Raw genomic sequence first — 17,990 nt, 5'->3', positions numbered from 1 at the left:
TGAGTTCTTATAATTCTCTGAGAAAAAAAAACTGGCCTCAAAAGTACAGTATCCAACAATTTTTCAGGTTATAACATTTTTATGAACTGCAAGAAACTAATAGTGCTTTAAAGAAACTACAAAAAGGCAACGTCAGCAGTTCCCATATAAACTCTGGTTTCCCAAGATAGATGTATTCTAAGGAAATTTGCTTGAGGGTGAAATGTGGCACACATCTGACCCCCTGACGGTCCACACCTCATTTCATAGGTGCTTACAAATGAGTCCTTCATATTTTCTACCTTTGGCATCTTGAAATTTAGAAATTAGAAAAAAAAAAATTGCAGGTAGTTTCTGGGCTTCATGTCAGTGAACACAATTCTCAAAGAATTACAGAATTCAGGAATTCCAAAAGCTCTGTTTAAGAAATTCACACAATATTGTATATTAAAGAGAAAGGGAAAGAAAAGCAGGTGCCAGATGATATTGGTGTCCCCTGTATAGCACCAATCTTATACTACTCCACCTTTGTTTCCTGCCCTAAATCTCTCTTCTGCCTGATTTCCTACACCTGCACCATGACTTTGTGTTAAAAAACCAGGCAAACATATGTGGGCCTTAGGAAGTGGGGCCTGTTTCCAGATTACTGAAAGAAATTCTGAGGATCTCCTTTTACTTTCTTTCTTACAAATAATTACAGCTACAGGAGACAGAGACAGGATGACCACTGTTCAATATCAGCCTCAGGCAGTTAGCAAAAGATATTATCTGGAAAAACTAAAAGCAAAATGAATTGGGGCCACGGTTCAAGTGGTGAACTGCTTTACTAACAAGGTTAAGACTCTAAATTCAATCCCTAGTACAGGGTTGGGGGTTGAGAGGAAAAGGAAAAGGAAAAGAGGGAAGTGGAGAGAAAGAAGAAAGTCAGAGAAGGAAAGGAAGGAAGGAAAGAGGGAGGGTGAGAGGAGAGAGAGGGACAAAAGAAGGAGAAGGAGGAGAGCTAGGTAGTGGTCGGTTGTACCTGTAATTTTAGTTACTTGGGAAGCTGAGATCTGAGCATCAAACAGGAAAGTCCGTGAGACTCTGACCTACAATTAACCAAAAATGCCCCAGGTCCTCAGTTCAAGCCCCAGGACAAGCACAAAACAAACAAAAAAAATGATGGAAGAAAGGAAGGGAGAGAGGGTGAGAGGAACAGAGGGAGGGAGGGAAGCCACGTCAAGCACTGAAATCCGAAAATTGGGATCCTCAAAAAGTACTCTGGAAGTGCCTTCTTACACAAACACCCGATCATTTCTGAAGAGGGCTATTCTGTAACAATGCCAAAACAAGTAGAGAAGGTCGTGAATATTTTGTAAACTGGTTGAAAGTAAAGCTGACCGTAATGGGAAGGTGGGGGCAGAGGGAGTGCTTGAAATGAATGGGACTAAACTCAGTCTTCATCAGCCTGAGGAAGAGTAATACCTTTCAGATTGTAACGAAGCCAGACATCAACTGTCCCCAACCCAATATTGACAATGAATGGCCTAATTCAATGGTTCAGTGGCCCCACACTGAGGAAAATGGTTATCTGTGGGTCCCTCTTAAGTATTTTGTGGCAATTAAAGTCCCCCCCCTCTCTCTAGGGACTTCCACTTCTGAATACTTCAAGAACCAAACAGCAAGCCTAGCTACTCCTCTCCTCCTTTGTTTCTAAATTGCCATCCGAAAATTCCTAAAACTATACAGCCCATATTCAGCAAAGCTACTTTGAGGAAGAAGGCAGGGACATGGATATATTCTGGAGTCCAGATGTTATTACTTAAATCAAATGAGATTGAGTATGAACAGTCTTTAAATTATTTACCTATCTTTGTCTACTAATATGTAATGAATATACTAAGTATCTTATATGTGTTGCCATCCGTTACCTCATTCCTTCAGGCATATCATAGTATACTAAAAGGCATTCTAAATTCTAGGGACTCAGTGGTGAGCATATTTTAATACTTACAGTAGACCTAGATGGGTCCTAACACACCAAAAGGTTAGGGTTCTTTTTTTTGGGGGGGGCGGTCCAGTCGTGGGCCTGAACTCTGGGCCTGGGCGCTGTCCCTCAACTCTTCAGCTCAAGGCTAATGCTCTACCACTTGAACCATAGCACCACTTCTGGCTTTTTTCTTTTTGCTTATGTGGTGCTGAGGAATTGAACCCAGGGCCTCATGCAGGCAAGGCAAGTGCTCTACCACTGAGTCACCTTCCCAGCCCCAAGGTTAAGGTTCTTATGCAGAATTCACACTGACAGTTGTTGTCAGAGACCATATCACAAGCACCAAAGGAATAGTAGTAGTACCTAATCAGTAAGATTTCCCACCATGCCTTACACAGTGCTGTGTTATAAATCTTAGTGCTAGACTTATAAGGCTCATACAAGCTAAAACTAACAGTTTTAGTTCAAAATTTTATATATTAATACAGACCTTCTGGATACCAAAATTCTCAATTTTCAGCCTTTGCCAAGGAGACAGAGGGTTTCTCCTATTCCTTCCAGTAATGTTTTCAGGATGTCTGCTTTGACTCTGAGGTCTTTGTTTGGAATTGATTCTGGTACAGGGTGATATATAAGGGTCCAACTTTAATTTTCTACAGGTGAATATTTTCTTAATAGAGACCCAGAAACACAACAAATCAAACAGAGGTTGGACAAATGGGATTGCATGAAGCGCCAGAGCTTCTGCATGGCAAAGGACATAGCTAGCAAGATCAATAGAAAATCCACGGATTGGGAGATCTTCACTAGCCATACAACAGACAAGGGTCTCAGATCTAAAATATACTTAGAACTCAAAAATTTAAATCCCCCAGCAACAAATCCTCAAAGAAAAATCTGTCAGATTAATAAGTGGGCTAAAGACTTAAAGAGAGACTTCTCTAAAGAGAAAGTAAGAATGGCCAATAGACACATGAAGAAATGCTCAACCTCCCTAGCCATAAAAGAAATGCAAATCAAAACAACATTGAGATACCACCTCACCCCAGTTAGAATGGCTATAATCAAGAACTCTAAAAACAACAGATGCTGGAGGGGATGTGGCCAGAAGGGAACCCTACTACATTGTTGGTGGGAGTGTAAACTTGTTCAACCACTTTGGAAAGCAGTATGGAGGTTCCTCAAAAGACTCCACATAGAACTCCCCTATGACCCAGCAATCCCACTTTTGGGCATTTACCCAAATGATCACAAACAAGGCCATACTAAGGTTACCAGCACAACTATGTTTATTACGGCATTATTTACATAGCTAAGATATGGAACCAACCCATAGGCCCCTTATTAGATGACTGGATCAAGAAAATGTGGTACACACACACACACACACACACACACACACACACACTAGAATTCTATGCCTCCATCAGAAAGAATGACATTGTCCCATTTCCCATTTGTTAGGAAATGGAAAGACTTGGAAAAAATTATATTAAGTGAAGTAAGCCAGTCCCAAAGAAATAAAGGTCCCATAGTTTCTCTTATTTGCAATAACTGGTACATGTGTAGGACAAGCAGAAAAGGCCAAAAGCTATGTACATATGACCATATAAGGTGATGTTAAGTGAAATGAACCCCAAGATAGGGACACAAATATCTTTTTTCTTTCTTGCTATTGTTTCTAACATGATTATAATGTACTATGAGAATTTTTGGTTGTTTTGAATGTTCCTCCCCTACAGTATAACCCCTATTTTCACTATATTTGATCTTGGTGCCCTGAATCTTGTATCTAATTTGGGGAGTGGAAGGGAAAAAAGCAAAATGCCTAAATAAGGATACAGGTTAACCCACTGTGACAATGAGATGAACAAAACACTATGTTGAAAACGAACTTTACAACTTTGGCAGGGAGGGGAGGAAGGGAGGGTAGTTGTGGAGGTGGGGAGGGAAGGGATGGTAGGGAAAATAGAGAAAGAGGCAACAATGCTCAATAGGAAATGTACTCATTACCTTACTCATATAACTGTAACGCCTCTGTACAACATTTTTACACTAAAAAATGTACAAAAAGAAAAGAAAAAGGTTAAGAATCCAAAAAAAAAAAATCTCAATGTTTGGAGCTGTCTCACTAGATTAGATCATCTACACCTCTACTTCTACAAATATGAAGTATTTTTCAGGAACTTTACATATGAAATTCTGTGAAGGTGAGACATAATTAACGGAATAGGTCACCTGCATAATGATATCACCTTAATTTGTTCTGAAGACTCCTAAGATTCCCCTGGGAGTGAGGGGAAAACCAATAAGTACTGATGAATTTTAGTCATTGCATAATGTAAGGATGAAAGACAGAAAGTGGCTCCATCATCTTCAAAATAAGATTTCAAGTAGTAGTTGGGTCAAATGAGACTGGTGTGGTAAGTGAGAATGACTGTCCTCACACTCGTCTTAGAGGCCAGGGATTGCGTCAACTGCTAAGCAGGTGATAATTCACATAAGAGATACACAATTACCTTTGTTAGGACATCACTTCAATTTGTTATGTCTGCTCATTACTCATTTTATTTCAGTTAATAAATTTCACCTAATTGAAGTCACATGAGTCCCAGATTGAAATAACGATAATCAAAGATAATTGTTAGAGTCTAATGACTGTTCTTTTTCTATAATAACTCTGGAGGGCCATCTAGCATGTATGTGCTTGTGACTATTGCTGTCTGTAATAGGCTGACCTTCTTACCTCATTATGTGAAGGAGATAATTTCATGTTCAATTAAAGGTCTGTTTCATGCACCTGACTGAAAATTTACTACACTGTGTCTAAATGTGTATTAATTTTTTTTCTCTCACTGGGAGTTTCCTTTCCCCAGAGCATACCCAAGTACTAGTGGCCTTTCTACCCTTTGCTATTCAATGTCTCTAATGTTCTCTTTGTTTCTCTATGTCAGAATCAAACTGCCAGATGAGAACATTAGACAGTGGGATTGGAACCTTCCCACTCCCAGACTCTGCAAATCGCTCAACAGGAAGATACGCGTGCCAGCCAGAGTCCTCCGAGGACAGTGAGCCCCTCCTGTCTCTCCAGCCAACCTCATCTCATGTCAGAGCCCAAACCCTTGAACGAGAAGTGCCTTCCTCCACAGCCAGCCAGCACTCTGCAGAGATCACCATCGTTCATTCCACATCGGACCCCATCATGACTGCCAGAGGAATTCGACCTCCTCAAAGTCGTCTTCCCAAACCAGCCTCCTCAGGTAAAATGCCAGTCACTTCCAAATGAGATTTTTGGGACCAGTGTTAAACATTTGCTGACAATAGTGAAAACTTTGCAGCACAAGAAAAGTCAGTCAATGACCTCAGCCTTATGGAAATATAGACTTATAAAAATCCCTGAACATCCTCTACCAAAAAGTAACAGAGTGTGTGAGATGTGATCCACTTCATAGTATTGTGTTAAGAACTACACATACATGAAAGTAAACAAGCATGCAAACACCAACACATGACTCTATAAATGTTATTTTTTTGTGTGCCAGTACTGAGCCTTGAAACCAGGGCCTACACACTGTCTTTTAACTTTTTAACTCAAGGCTGATGCTTTAATCACTTGAGCCAAGTGATTAAAAACCAGCATTTTGCTGGTTAATTAGAGATAAGAGTCTCATGGTCTTTCCTTCCCTGGGATGGCTTTGAATTGAGGTCCTCAGATATCAGCCTTCTGAATAACTATAATTACAGGAATGAGCCACCAACACCCAACTAAAATGATTTTTTTTAATCTGAAAATATTTACTGCAGGCTTGGGTGACACTAAATGATCTTTTAATTTATATAGATATTTTCAGTTACTTTTATGATATATACGTATATCAAATAAAACTCTGAATTGTACATTGTTATTTTAATTATGTGAGTAGAAAAGAGCCACCAGTGGAGATTATACAATAGATGTCCCAAAAGAAGACTTTTAATTTAACATGTTTAAATGAATAAATGGACTGGAATATTCTCGTGGCTGAGTCTTTCCTTCATATGGTAATGCAAACTCGCATGAATGTTTCCTTACAAACTTCTGCTCATTCCAAGCCAAGGTTACACTTCTAAAGGTGACAATGCATATTATTTTTGAAATAAATGCATTGTTAATTAATGGCATAGCCTCCAGAGATTCAGGGATGAAATTTTAGTTATAGATTATGTGCTCTATGCCTGGATAGCCACATGTGTGACCTCAATTCAGCAGTGGGTTGCTGAGCAGACTCCATGATTAAATACTGTCATTATAACAAATTGAACAGAAACCACAAGCCTTGAATTCTTTCATAAGAAGGAAATAGGAAGGAGATCATTCTGATCTTGCTGCTAATATTCACTGTGCCACATTTCTGAGGGTTGTGTCTTAATTAAATTGTCATGGAGAGTTGTTAAAACAAAACAGTGTGTATGGAAAAGAGTTAACACATGACAGACAGGACATGTTTGAGTTTCTCATCCTGAAGTTTCCTGTCCTCCATGTGACATCTGTGGTCCAAAGACAGAGCTGGCTTTCAAATGCCTCTCTTTTCTTGGTAGCTATTTGCTATTCATATGAAAATTAGGATAGGGAACACTAGTTGAAACGTCCCATTTAGTATGTACAAAGGAATTGGTTTTTCTCTTATCCCTATAGTGAACATGAGAGTCTGCACACATCTTCCAGTGCTGATGCGAACACAATTACTTTGCTTCTACACAAATGTAAACTGTGGAGAGATTGTCACAGCATGTCCTGCTGATAATCACTGAGGCTGGACAATGCTAACAGTGGTTCTCCTTGCTCACATGGGAAAGGAATACATTTCACAAGTTAATCTGTTGTTACAGACAATGGAGGAAGTTGTTTTTTTTAATCACCCTGTCAATTACACACTTGCTACTCAAAAACCATGGTCCATGGGCCAGCATTGTAGGCTTCACCTGGGAGCTGGTCAAACATAATTGGAGAAGCTCAGAACCCACCCCACACCTACCAAACCAGCAGTTGCAATGTAACCATAGCCCAACTAGTATGTGCGCATGTTAACCTATGAAAGCCTGAAAGAGCTGTTAAAAGAGTTTCTAGAAAAGTTTCCAAGGTCTATGATTCAAAATAACCTTAATTGGTCATTATAATAAGAAAATAAGGGTCCCTGTTCAATCATGCTTGGGAAAGGCTGTAAATTCTGATCCCTTTTTTTGGAATTTATGATAAGGCCCATTACCACAGTGAAGGCTCTGAGAAGGTCTCCCAAATCTGTTATTTTATGAATAACTTTATTTGAGGAACATTGTTTATGATTTCCAAATGATTTACCTACCAAACCCTTGTAGCTTGACATATCCCAACCATTTGGAAAAACACTGGGTCCCAGAACACTTTGGCTTAGGAAGATATCTTTCACAGATGTATATTTATAAGTAGATTTATAAGCATTGTGGGTAGTATGGATTTTTATGGGGGGGTAAGAATGGAAAACCCAATGTTCATTGTACATTTCTGTTATTTTGGAATGTTTCCCTCTTTCCTCTAAGCTTTCAGAACTTGTTGAAAGCTGATTTGTGAATCACTATCCATTTCTTCATATAGGAAAAGCCTATTTCCAAAAGGAGAGCGAGGTGGAGTCCAACCCTCAGACTTGCTCATCATTCAAATATGCAGAAGAGTTGAGGGCCAAGGAGCCCTCTCCAGACTGGGAGAGAGAAGATGCTGCCACTGAGACCCAGGTGAGAAGGGGAGGGGCACTGTGGGAATGGAGCATCCACTTGTTGTTGGTCCTGACTGTGAAAAGCAAACTCTCTAAACATTTCAGTAATTGATTTAATTTTTTATTGAATTTCCCATTTGTTTATTAAATGCAAGACAAGATCCAAGGCTCAACCTTTCCTATGAATGGAGAACACCTAGATTCTTGAGACATCTTTATTCTGTATAGAATGCAACATGTTTCTTATCTGCTCCCAATTGGCTGGTTTATGAATGCTCTCTAATTCAGGATTGTAGAACAACCATTCATTCTTCCAAACCATAAGGATACCATTAGATTATTTTTTTTTCTTTTTTCATTATCTCTGTGGTTACTTTCGTTCACTCTCTTCCATGACACAGAGGAAGAAGGTTTAATGCTTCTCCTTTTAGTGATGAATACACTTAAGAACTGGAGTGGTAAAATGACTGGCCAGGATTAATTAGAAGCAAGTTTCTCCAGGGCTTTCATTTTTGCTGTAGACTGTTCATGCACCTTGAAATGGCAGGCTCAGGCTTTCTGATAGGTGAGTGGTTTTCCAGAGGCCCTCATGGCTCAGGGCCTCTTTTGTCCCTTGAAGCTTGCTTGCCAGCCCTTCCTGTTTCTCCTTCCAGGTGGTTGTGGATACATCACAGCCTTTTCACTGGTTCTCAACTTATTCTGGAGCTGGCCCACTGCAGTCTCTGGTGGTAGTTGGCAGTGAGAAGAATGGAGGAAGGACATGTGGATTCATTAGTTGAGCTTCCTGTCCCATCCCTGACTTGTCCTATTGTTGCCTTCACTCTCTCAACTGTCTTCAAGAGTCACCACTTTTATCTTTACAAGAGTTTCTGTCTAGCTGTGATGAGGAACTACAAACATTCATCCATATCTGAGGTCTCCCACACCCCATATGGCTGACTGAGCCTTCTCTTTATCTTGAGCACCTCAATATGGAAATGAGAATATAAGGAAGGGGGGGATATTCTCGGCCCACACCTCCATTTAAAGCAGAGAATGCAAGTTCCTGAGTTATGTAGGACATGGTACAAGGTCCAAGGGTAGTGTGGTAACTCAGGCTAGAACTGAACTCTGAGTTTTCTTTCTGACTCTTAAAATGACTGTCTCTATAGGAAGTGTCTCTGAGAGGCAAATGGGTAAACTGTCATAGTGTATCATGCCTAAATATAGACATTTAGGGCTCCTCTGGATCAAGCAGTACACAAACTCGAGTTGATAGAATCACTGGTCTAACTATACATCCTATTGTCTCCACCTGTGCCCAGAATCTGACTTAGTGTATACAGAATATGTGGAGTGAGAACTAAACACTTCTAATACATTCTCAGTTAGAGCTGATGCTGTTTCAGCATAACAAATCTTGGAAAAGCTTGGGGGACTAGAAAATTGAGAACATCATGAAAAGCACTCAGAGTTAGTTAGGGGAAAATAGTTCTGAAAAGTCAGTTGGTGACAGTGACAAAGTCATCCCACAAATGTAAAAATAAAATTATTGAGCACTGGACCTGAGTTCTGTACCTGTCCCCTCTACATGAAATGGATGGACATATCAACAATACACTCACCTTTCTCTGAGGTCCCCTTTCTCCTCATCATTCAGTAGAAATCCTGTCCTGACTGATAAGAGTCTGATTTGCAACTTAAAAACTGCTTCACTTACTTGCAGGTAGAGAATGTTGGAATCAACAATTAGCTTTAAATTACATTAGATTTAAAGTACCCAGCCCATTGCCTAGTTCAGTTAGTGGTTGTTGCATAAAAGGATGAAGGAATATTAGTGTTCCTAGAGTCTTTTTCTTTTATCAAGGTGATGTACAGAGGATTACAGTTACATAAGTAAGGTAATAAGTATTCTAAATACAGTGATGCCAGAGTTCCCTGGGTATCTGGTCAGTAGACATGTCATCTGTCCCAGACAGATTATGGCTAGATGCCTGGAATCTTCAATACTGAGCACTGTACCTGGAGACTGTAACACACTATTTAGCATAAACACATTGAATATAGAGACGAATAAACAAGTGAAGGAAGGAATAAACAAAAGGAATGAATGCTCGAAATTTTAACACTAGCTGAAGAAGTTTAAATCCTGAAATATGTTTAGGTAATCAGCAATCAAATGACATCATCTCACATAAACCATGGGTACCTGTCCCAAGCATCTGCACTTGAACCAACCAGAACAGGTATTCTAATGGAAACAGTGCTATAAACATGAAACTATGATCCCGAATTCCTAACTCAACCAACAGGTGATACAGTGTAGGTCAGTATTCTCCATATTCCTGTATTTCCAAAAGGAAAAACTGGACAATAATCAACCACCTCTGAAATTGCTAAATGTGGCATCATTGTCACACTACCGACATCCAGGGGAGCTGGACTATGTGCATTCGTGAGATTGAGTCCTTCCTCCTATGAACTACCCATAGACTGGGGAGTGGGGTTATATACAGATACTACTTCCTTTATCAGAGTAGATCTTCCTTTTGTTGCCTGTGAAAAAGTTGTGAATCAGATAAGTACTGATTCTCGTGTTCCCAAGGTTCATGTTTTTCATATTCTCTAGCACTCAAACACCAATGATGGGAGCAGGTAACTAAGCTAGTAGGCCTGGAATATCAGCTCCCAATAGATACTTGAATATAAAATAGACCCTACAAAGAGGCATGCAAAAGACAAGAGTGGGTGACTATGGAGACCCGCCTGGGACAATGGCAGAGTGTCTTACAGGGTGTCATTAAGGCTTCGTTGTTGCAGTCAGCCTTGGTTTCTGCAGCCCTGGTAATTAAATAGCTGTGTAGAAGGCACAATAACCAGCAAAGCAGTTGCTCCTGGGTGGAAGGTGGGCTGGGCAATGAGGATAAAATCATGCACACAGAGAAAGCCAAATGTGAACTGCCTTGCATCCTCACCTCAGGTTTACTTCATGGTGCTTTCTAGGAATGGTCTTAGCAGGCTCGTATTACTTGTTTAGGATGAGGTGCACAGAGTATGTATATACTCTGCTGGTGGTAGCAGTAAAGTGATAGTAACCTGGACTATGAAAATAATAGTTTTGGAGTTACAAAGGAAAAGTTAGTGAAAGCAAGGAAGAGTGCCACCCCCAGGATCATGACCAGCATGGACATATGGGTTTCTCTCTCTGAAAGATGTTGACTAAGCCTTACCTATGCTAAACCCCTTGCTACCTTGATTTTACATTTTAGCTCCATGTCTCTCCTGAGATCTAATTTTCTGCTGCATACAGAAGATTGTCTGTGCACATCAATTTATTTCCTGGTACAGTCTTCATGATATTACACTTGCAGTCTGTAAGGATTTTATTTCCAGATCTGGCATCTCTAAAACGGCTTCCAATTGAGTTATCTCAATAATGAAGGAATGACTATAAAGATAACTTTATTCTTAATTACATACTCTGGCAATTTGAATCATCCAGTGAGCCATAGCTGGAATTTCTAGGCTTTTTGCTCACATTAGGCTGTATAGCTCTGGACCTGTTCACAATGCCATTATGAACAGGTCTGTCTGGGAGGTTAGAACTCCCTTATTGGCTTTCCTCTTGAATATGAATTGGCAATAGAAAAAACATCATCCTTCAGCACTTCAAATATGTGTGTTTGATGGCACTTCCTTACAAACACTAGGCCAGACAAATGTGGGGTGGAGAAATCACTCTTTTCCTACCAATCAACTTTCTTTCTCCAATACGAATACAGAAATTATATGATAAAATCATGATTATATACTGAAATCATAATTATTTTTTGTATGTATAGGTCAGTCCTAGGGTTTGAACTCAGGGCTTAGGAACTGTCTCTGAGCTTTTTTGCTTAAGGCCTTTTTTTTGAGTAGTTAATTGGGAGATAATAGTCTCATGGACTTTCTTGCCCCTAATGGCTTTAAAACCACAATCCTCAAATCTCAGCCTCTTGAAGTAGTTAGGATTACAGGCAGGAGCCTTTTTAAAAAATTGTTATTTTCTTGTAAAGATGCTGTACAGAAGGGTTACAGTTACATGAGTAAGGCAATGAGTACACTTCTTGTCAAGCATTGTTACCCCTCCCTTGTTGTTCTCCCACTATCCCTTCCCGCTTCCACCTCCCACACACCTCCCCTTCCCCTGCCAGAAATTGTAAAGTTTATTTCCAATATACCGTCTTGAGAGTATCATTGTTGCAATGGGTCATCCTGTGTCCTTGTTTCAGCATTTTGTTATTCCCCTTCCCCTTCCCAAATTAGCTAAATGTATATACCAGATGCAGGACACCAAAATCAACTACAGTGACAACAGGGGATATATCATAAGGGGAAGAGCATACAAATGAAACAAAAAAAAATCACATAGTATACAACCAAGAAAGACACACACATGCCAGGCACCGGTGGCTCACACCTATAATCCTAGCTACTCAGGAGGCTGAGATCTGAGGTTCAAAGCTAGCCCAGGCAGGAAAGTCCGTGAAACTCAAACAGCTATTTAAAGAGAGAGAGAGAGAGAGAAGAGGGAAGGAGAGAAGGAGGGACGGAGGGAGGGAAAGAGGGAAAGAAGGAAGGAAGGAAGGAAGGAAGGAAGGAAGGAAGGAAGGAAGGAAGGAAGGAAGGAAGGAAGGAAAACAGGAAGGAAGGAAGGATGGATTGTTTAAAGCTAAAGTAGATATGTTGCTTTAGGGGTTAATATAATCTAGCACTCTACATTCCTAATTTTTGGAGAATTTTAGCATTTGTAGTGAGGGCTAGAGAGAGGCTAGACTGGCATATAAGAGCAACCCATTAATCAGAGTCTGTCACTTTATCACTTGTTTCTTACAAGTCAGTGAAGAATCAGGGCTAATTGTTGAAATGCAGGAAAGCTTACTGCCTTTGGTTTCTTGTTACTATCATGGAATCCCTAAGACTAAGTATTTGTAAAGAAAGACAGTTTGTTTGGGTCATTGTTCTGAAGTACAAGTACAAGGTACCAGCATGCTTCTGATGAGGACAGTCAGTGGAAGGCAGAGGGGAGCAGATACATGCAAAAAGAGCAGGGGATGAAGGGGTTGACCTGATTTATAACATTCCTCATTCAGAACTAACCTATTCCCCCCTGAAACTATATTAACCCATTCAAGGAGGCCAATCCCTCATGACCCCAAATGCTTCTTAAACGCCTACTGCCTCTTATCACCATCACATTGGAACTAAGTTTCCCTCTTCAAATCATAGCATTTGTCAAGAAGAAAGCAGCAAATACCCCTAATATTTTAGTTGGTTGCCCCTATGAGCTCTCCATGGTTCCCCCAGCAACCCTCCAGTTGTGATAAATGAATAGGGAAAGGGCTGTTCTTTTCTTGGGCTTGTCCAATGGAGACACCTAGAACCAGGCCAGCTTCTAGTCCAAGCCCTTCCTTTGAGCTAATCCTGAATCCAAAGTGTATGATCTCTCCTCACTGACCCTCAGCTGCCCATCCAAGAGGCCTCTGCCAGTTCTAGACGTCTGTCCATTCACTACTGAGCAAATATTTGCTGAAGGCCTCCTGAGGCTGGCTTTCCAGAGGTGAGTAAATTATGCAAAGACCCTCTCTGATGGTAGACAAAGGTGTACTCTACAGTTTTTTCAATAGTGATTAAATGCTGTGGAGAAGATGAAGTTGAGCAAGGATAAGAGTGCTGGGGAACAGGTGGACAAATTTCAGTGGAATACACAGAACAAGCTCACCTCACAAGATGACCTGGGTCAGAGCTAAAAGAGGAGGGGCTAACCCCAGAAGATATCTTGGAAATGGCAGTCACACCTAGGAAGCAGCTAGTGCCATAGCCTACTGCTGGAGCAGTTGTCACTAAAGTTGAGTGGACACATCAGGTGACTGGAGATGAGTTGGATGAATGCTGGTACCTTTTGCTCTGGATATCTTTCAGTACAGGAATAGCATGACATGGGATGTTTTAAAAGGACCACTATGCTCCATTGTGACAGTCATCAAATGGGAGACATTAGTGGTGTGAACCAGCCTGTAGTGTGAGCCACCTCCCTGCACTGAAGGAAATGCTCTCACTGTCTGGATGTTAAGCACTAAAGACATGACCAGTGTGAGAACAAGGAACTAGATTGTACTTGTGTGGAGGAGGAATGTGTGTGTGTGTGTGTGTGTGTGTGTGTGTGTGTGTGTGTGTGTGTGTGTGTGTGTGCACGCACACGCGCCACTCCTGGGGCTTGAACTTGGCCTAGGCACTGCCTCTGAGCTTTTTATGCTCAAGGCTTCCAGTTTTTAGGTGGCTAATCAGAGATAAGCATGAACCACTGGCACCCAGCAAAACTGGATGTTGTTTTTTGTTTTTGCTGTTTGTTAATGTTTGGTCTAGTTGTCCTGAGAGCTCCTTTTTGGATCATCCTTTTCTTTTTTTCTTCTTCAAATTGTCATAATTTCCATTTAAATGGGGGTGGTCACCAGGGGCTTGTTGTACAACACAGAATTACTAATTTAGTGCAGAATACAACAGGACTTATTGAGGATGGGTAATTGACAGTGGAATTGAGTCAGGAATGATTTCAAGGTTTTGGAAGGTCCTCACTTGCTACATACTATGGATGGAGAAGGTGGAGTTTGGGGGCCAGGAGGCAGCTGCACAGTTTGGCTTGTACATACTAAACCTGAGGGACCATGAAGTCTTCAACTAGAGATGGTGAATGATGGTTTTCCATGCTGGCATGGAGGTCAGCGACCAGCACAGTCTGGGCATGGAACTGTGTGTCATCTGTTAGTGCATGATATTTAAAGCTGTGAGGCAAAATATTGAATGGGGGGAATAGAGAAAGTAGATGGAGAGAAGACTATACAATCCCACCTGAGTAGTCAGGAGAAGGAGAGCACCTAGCCAGACAGACTGAGTAAGAACCAATAGTAAAGGACACCGTGAGCTAGACCACATGGTGTCTTAGAAGCCAAAGGCGGAAGGTAGAATTATCTGTGCATACCCACCATTCTGCATCCCAGAGGCAACCAAACTTACTTCGAAAGTATTTGAAAGATATTACATCAATTCCAAACAAATACAGACTTTTCCTTGTCATTATTCCTTAAACAATTCAGTTTAGGAAGGATTTACGTGGCATTTACAAAGCATTAGGTAGTATAATTCATTTAGAGATAATGTTATAGTATGCAGAAGTGTTTCATAGGGAATGCACAAATACTACATTGTTTTATATATGAAACTTGAGCTTTTACCATGGATCCTGAAACTCATCCCACTTGATACTGAAGATCTGCTTTTGTTGGTTGTTACTGAAAAGAGGAACAGTAGCTTTCAAATTTGACCCTAACCTTCCTGTGGCCTATGTGTGAGGTTCTACTGTTGGTAGAGGGTGAAGACACAGGAAGAAGAGATGGAGGAGGAGGGGGAGGAGGAAGAGGAGAAAGAGGAGGCAGCAGAGGAGGAATAATCTAAAGGCAATTTGAAAATGTCCATATTAAGAGAGATTCTCTGGATTCATATGAGAGTACATGGATCTGAGAGCTTAAATTTGGATGTGGACTTGTCTAATGCAGTGATGCAGAGCAGAGAAAAAGCAGTAGTAGGCTGAGTGTCTATGGGTTCAGATAAATGTTAAACTTGCTCCTTGCGCTGTTTTGAAATCCCTATGCACAATCAACTGAGTCCTGGCTTGAATTTGTTTTTCTCTATATATGAAATTTGCTCATCTATTCCCTTCAACTAAAGCAAATCCCAAAAGAATGAAGAGACATTGTTTATTTTGTTGTTTTAACTTCTGGGCAAAGCGTTTTTCTTAGGAGGAGTGAGGAGGTCCTAGAAGCAGATGTCCAGCAAGCCAACCCTTCCCTCTATCAAGGTACTTGGACTCTGCTTTTGAGAGTAGATTTGTTGCCAGAGATCTATCATCCACACTCCCCAGTGAGACAGACACAGTCCTCCCTGGCTCATGATGGTACTGCCAAGAAAGGAAATATATGCAGACAGCCAGCAGGGCTGCCGCTGCATGCTGGATTATAACAAACACTAAGAAAGGATGCTTAGGGTAGCCATGGCATTGTTAACTATAAATGTTGACCAAAATGGTATAAAAAAAAAACTGAAACAAGAAAAAATTGAAAGTGAAGGGACATTACACTCCCCAGGGTGATTTTTACCTTGCCCTCATTACTGGCTGGCCCAATGCTCGAACTCCCTTTTTAAATAGGATTGGAACAAATGTCTCCAACCTTCAGAGTTGAATTTACCAGTAGCTCTTGAAGCATGGATGGATGTCTGCCAAGATAATTCCTGTTTCTAGAGCACACCCTTCTTTCCTGGATCCCTAAAAGTCTCCCTTGGGTAAAGGACATTTGACATTGGCCATCTGTCTTTCAAGGCTACTTCTCACCTGTACCTTCCAGTGAGCAGGAGCCTGCTCATTTCCCTGGCCAGTCACGTCCTAACTGTGATCTGTGCCTTTAGTACAGACAGGCCTATGGCTGTTTACTGGTTTTAGTAAAGATCTGTTTCTCAGCATCACACCAAATGTGGCAGGAGAAAGCTACTTTCCAGCACTTTGCCTATGGGCTCATAAAACACTAAAGCAAATACACAACTTTTCATTCAAGGTTGGTTTCTTTAGTGTGACTTTGAAAAATGTTTAAAGAGTCCAAGTTGTTAGCACAGAGTCAGTGACAAAGACAGGATTTAGGACCTGGGTTGATGGCCCAGCGGGTGAGGGAGCAGACAGAAGTAATTTTGTGGTCTTTGTTTCTACAGGGCTATGCAGTGTAATTTGCCAAGTTGGGCAACACAAATATCTCTGTCCCTTTCCTGAAGGCTGGGCCTGAGAGAAGGCAAGCACAGGGAACTGAGCAAAAAACTTGAGGGAGCCGAGGACCATTTGTCGACTAAGGGGGTGATCCGGGGGAACTGCAGCAGGGAAGCCCATCTCCAGATGACAGGAGGGGAGTTTCTCCACTTGCTGGACCACCAGACCTGGTTGGTTAAAAGCAGAATGAATAACTCTGAAGCTGAGCGGTCTTCCTCAAGCTTCTGATTTTTCTACGTGGCTGCCCATTATCATTGCGATTCATATGTCAGCCATGTTTCTGTTACTATAAAAAAAAAAATGTCTGAAGTAAGAACTAAGGATAGTGACACACATGGTTATCCATCTATTGAGGAGGCTAAGACTGGGAAAACCCACCATTTGAACTCAGCATGGGTAACACTGTGAGACACCATATCTAAAATGGAAATGGGGTTGGGGATATAGCTCAGGTAAACCACTTGCCTCTCATGTGTTAGGCCCTGGGATTCAATTTCCAGCACTAAAAAAGAATAGAGAAAACTGCAGTAATGATCAACTTATAAGACTTTAGTCCACAGTTGCCCAGCCTTTTATGCTTTGAGCCCTGGGTTTAGAAAGCACATCATGGGGGTGGGGAGAGTCTGTGGTAAAATGAAACTGTTCACCTTATGGCTCAGCTATGGAAGAGAGGAAAAGCAAGAGCAAGGAGCTGGGCCCCGCTCTGTTCTACAAGAGCACAACCCTGTTACCCTCCAGTGGTCCAAAACTTCTCACTAGGCTCCCCCTCCCAATAATGAAGCCGGAGACCAGGCCATTGCCCCCATGGGCCTGTGGGGGCAGGGGGGACATTCTCTATCCATGAAAGTGTAGCACTAACCCTGTGAGCTTGGGCAAAAATCCTAATTGAAACCTGTTGGATCTTTTTTTCTCTCTCTCTCCAGAAATCTGCCCTTTCTCCCATGCTCTCTATTTCAAGTGAATGTCTTATGGTTCTTTTAGAGATACCAGTCATAAAGCCATTGTTGTCCTTGATACTTCCTTGTCTCTCACTCCCAATTCTGGCCATCCTAAAGACCTGTTGGCCTTCCTCTCAGATACCTCTCAGTCTGCTCCTTCTCTAAGTTCTGTACCACTGGCTCAATCTAGGATCTTGGCTGGCTTACACAGTATTTTGCTTTTTTATTCATTGCCCTATCTGTCCAATGCCAGTCTCATCCCCTAAATTGTGTCATCTATACTGCCACTAAAATACCCTCCTTGAAAGTCAAGATCCCATCATTATTGTTCCTTTGCTTAAAATCTATTCATGGATCTCTACCAGTTTCACCATCTCCCAGATGCCTACTTACCTTTAAATTCATCTGTTTGCATACATTAAATATGTATGGCTTTCTATATGTCAATCATACCTCATTAACATGGTTTAAAACCAAACTGCTAGAGTAATATGAATACCCAATTATCCTTTTGTCCTCAACATTGACCATATAGAGTTAAAACTCCA

The 17,990-nt window shown here is 41.1% G+C and overlaps 1 protein-coding gene across 1 annotated transcript in view; it reads left to right on the top strand.

Moving 5' to 3' along the window:
* Nucleotides 1–17,990, top strand: part of Nckap5 (NCK associated protein 5) — a gene marked incomplete at its 5' end in the record, with an annotated part of 649,445 nt that overhangs the window by 570,969 nt on the left and 60,486 nt on the right. Inside the window, 2 exons of the mRNA XM_042685241.1 lie at nt 4,903–5,208; nt 7,560–7,696. Of these exons, the coding sequence (XP_042541175.1) occupies nt 4,903–5,208; nt 7,560–7,696 (443 nt within the window). The remainder of the gene's footprint in view (nt 1–4,902; nt 5,209–7,559; nt 7,697–17,990) is intronic.

This window comes from Dipodomys spectabilis, unplaced genomic scaffold, assembly GCF_019054845.1.
Source record: "Dipodomys spectabilis isolate Male_0828 unplaced genomic scaffold, ASM1905484v1 ptg000094l, whole genome shotgun sequence".
Taxonomy (NCBI): Eukaryota; Metazoa; Chordata; class Mammalia; order Rodentia; family Heteromyidae; genus Dipodomys; species Dipodomys spectabilis.
This window is presented reverse-complemented; position numbering and strand designations above follow the sequence as displayed.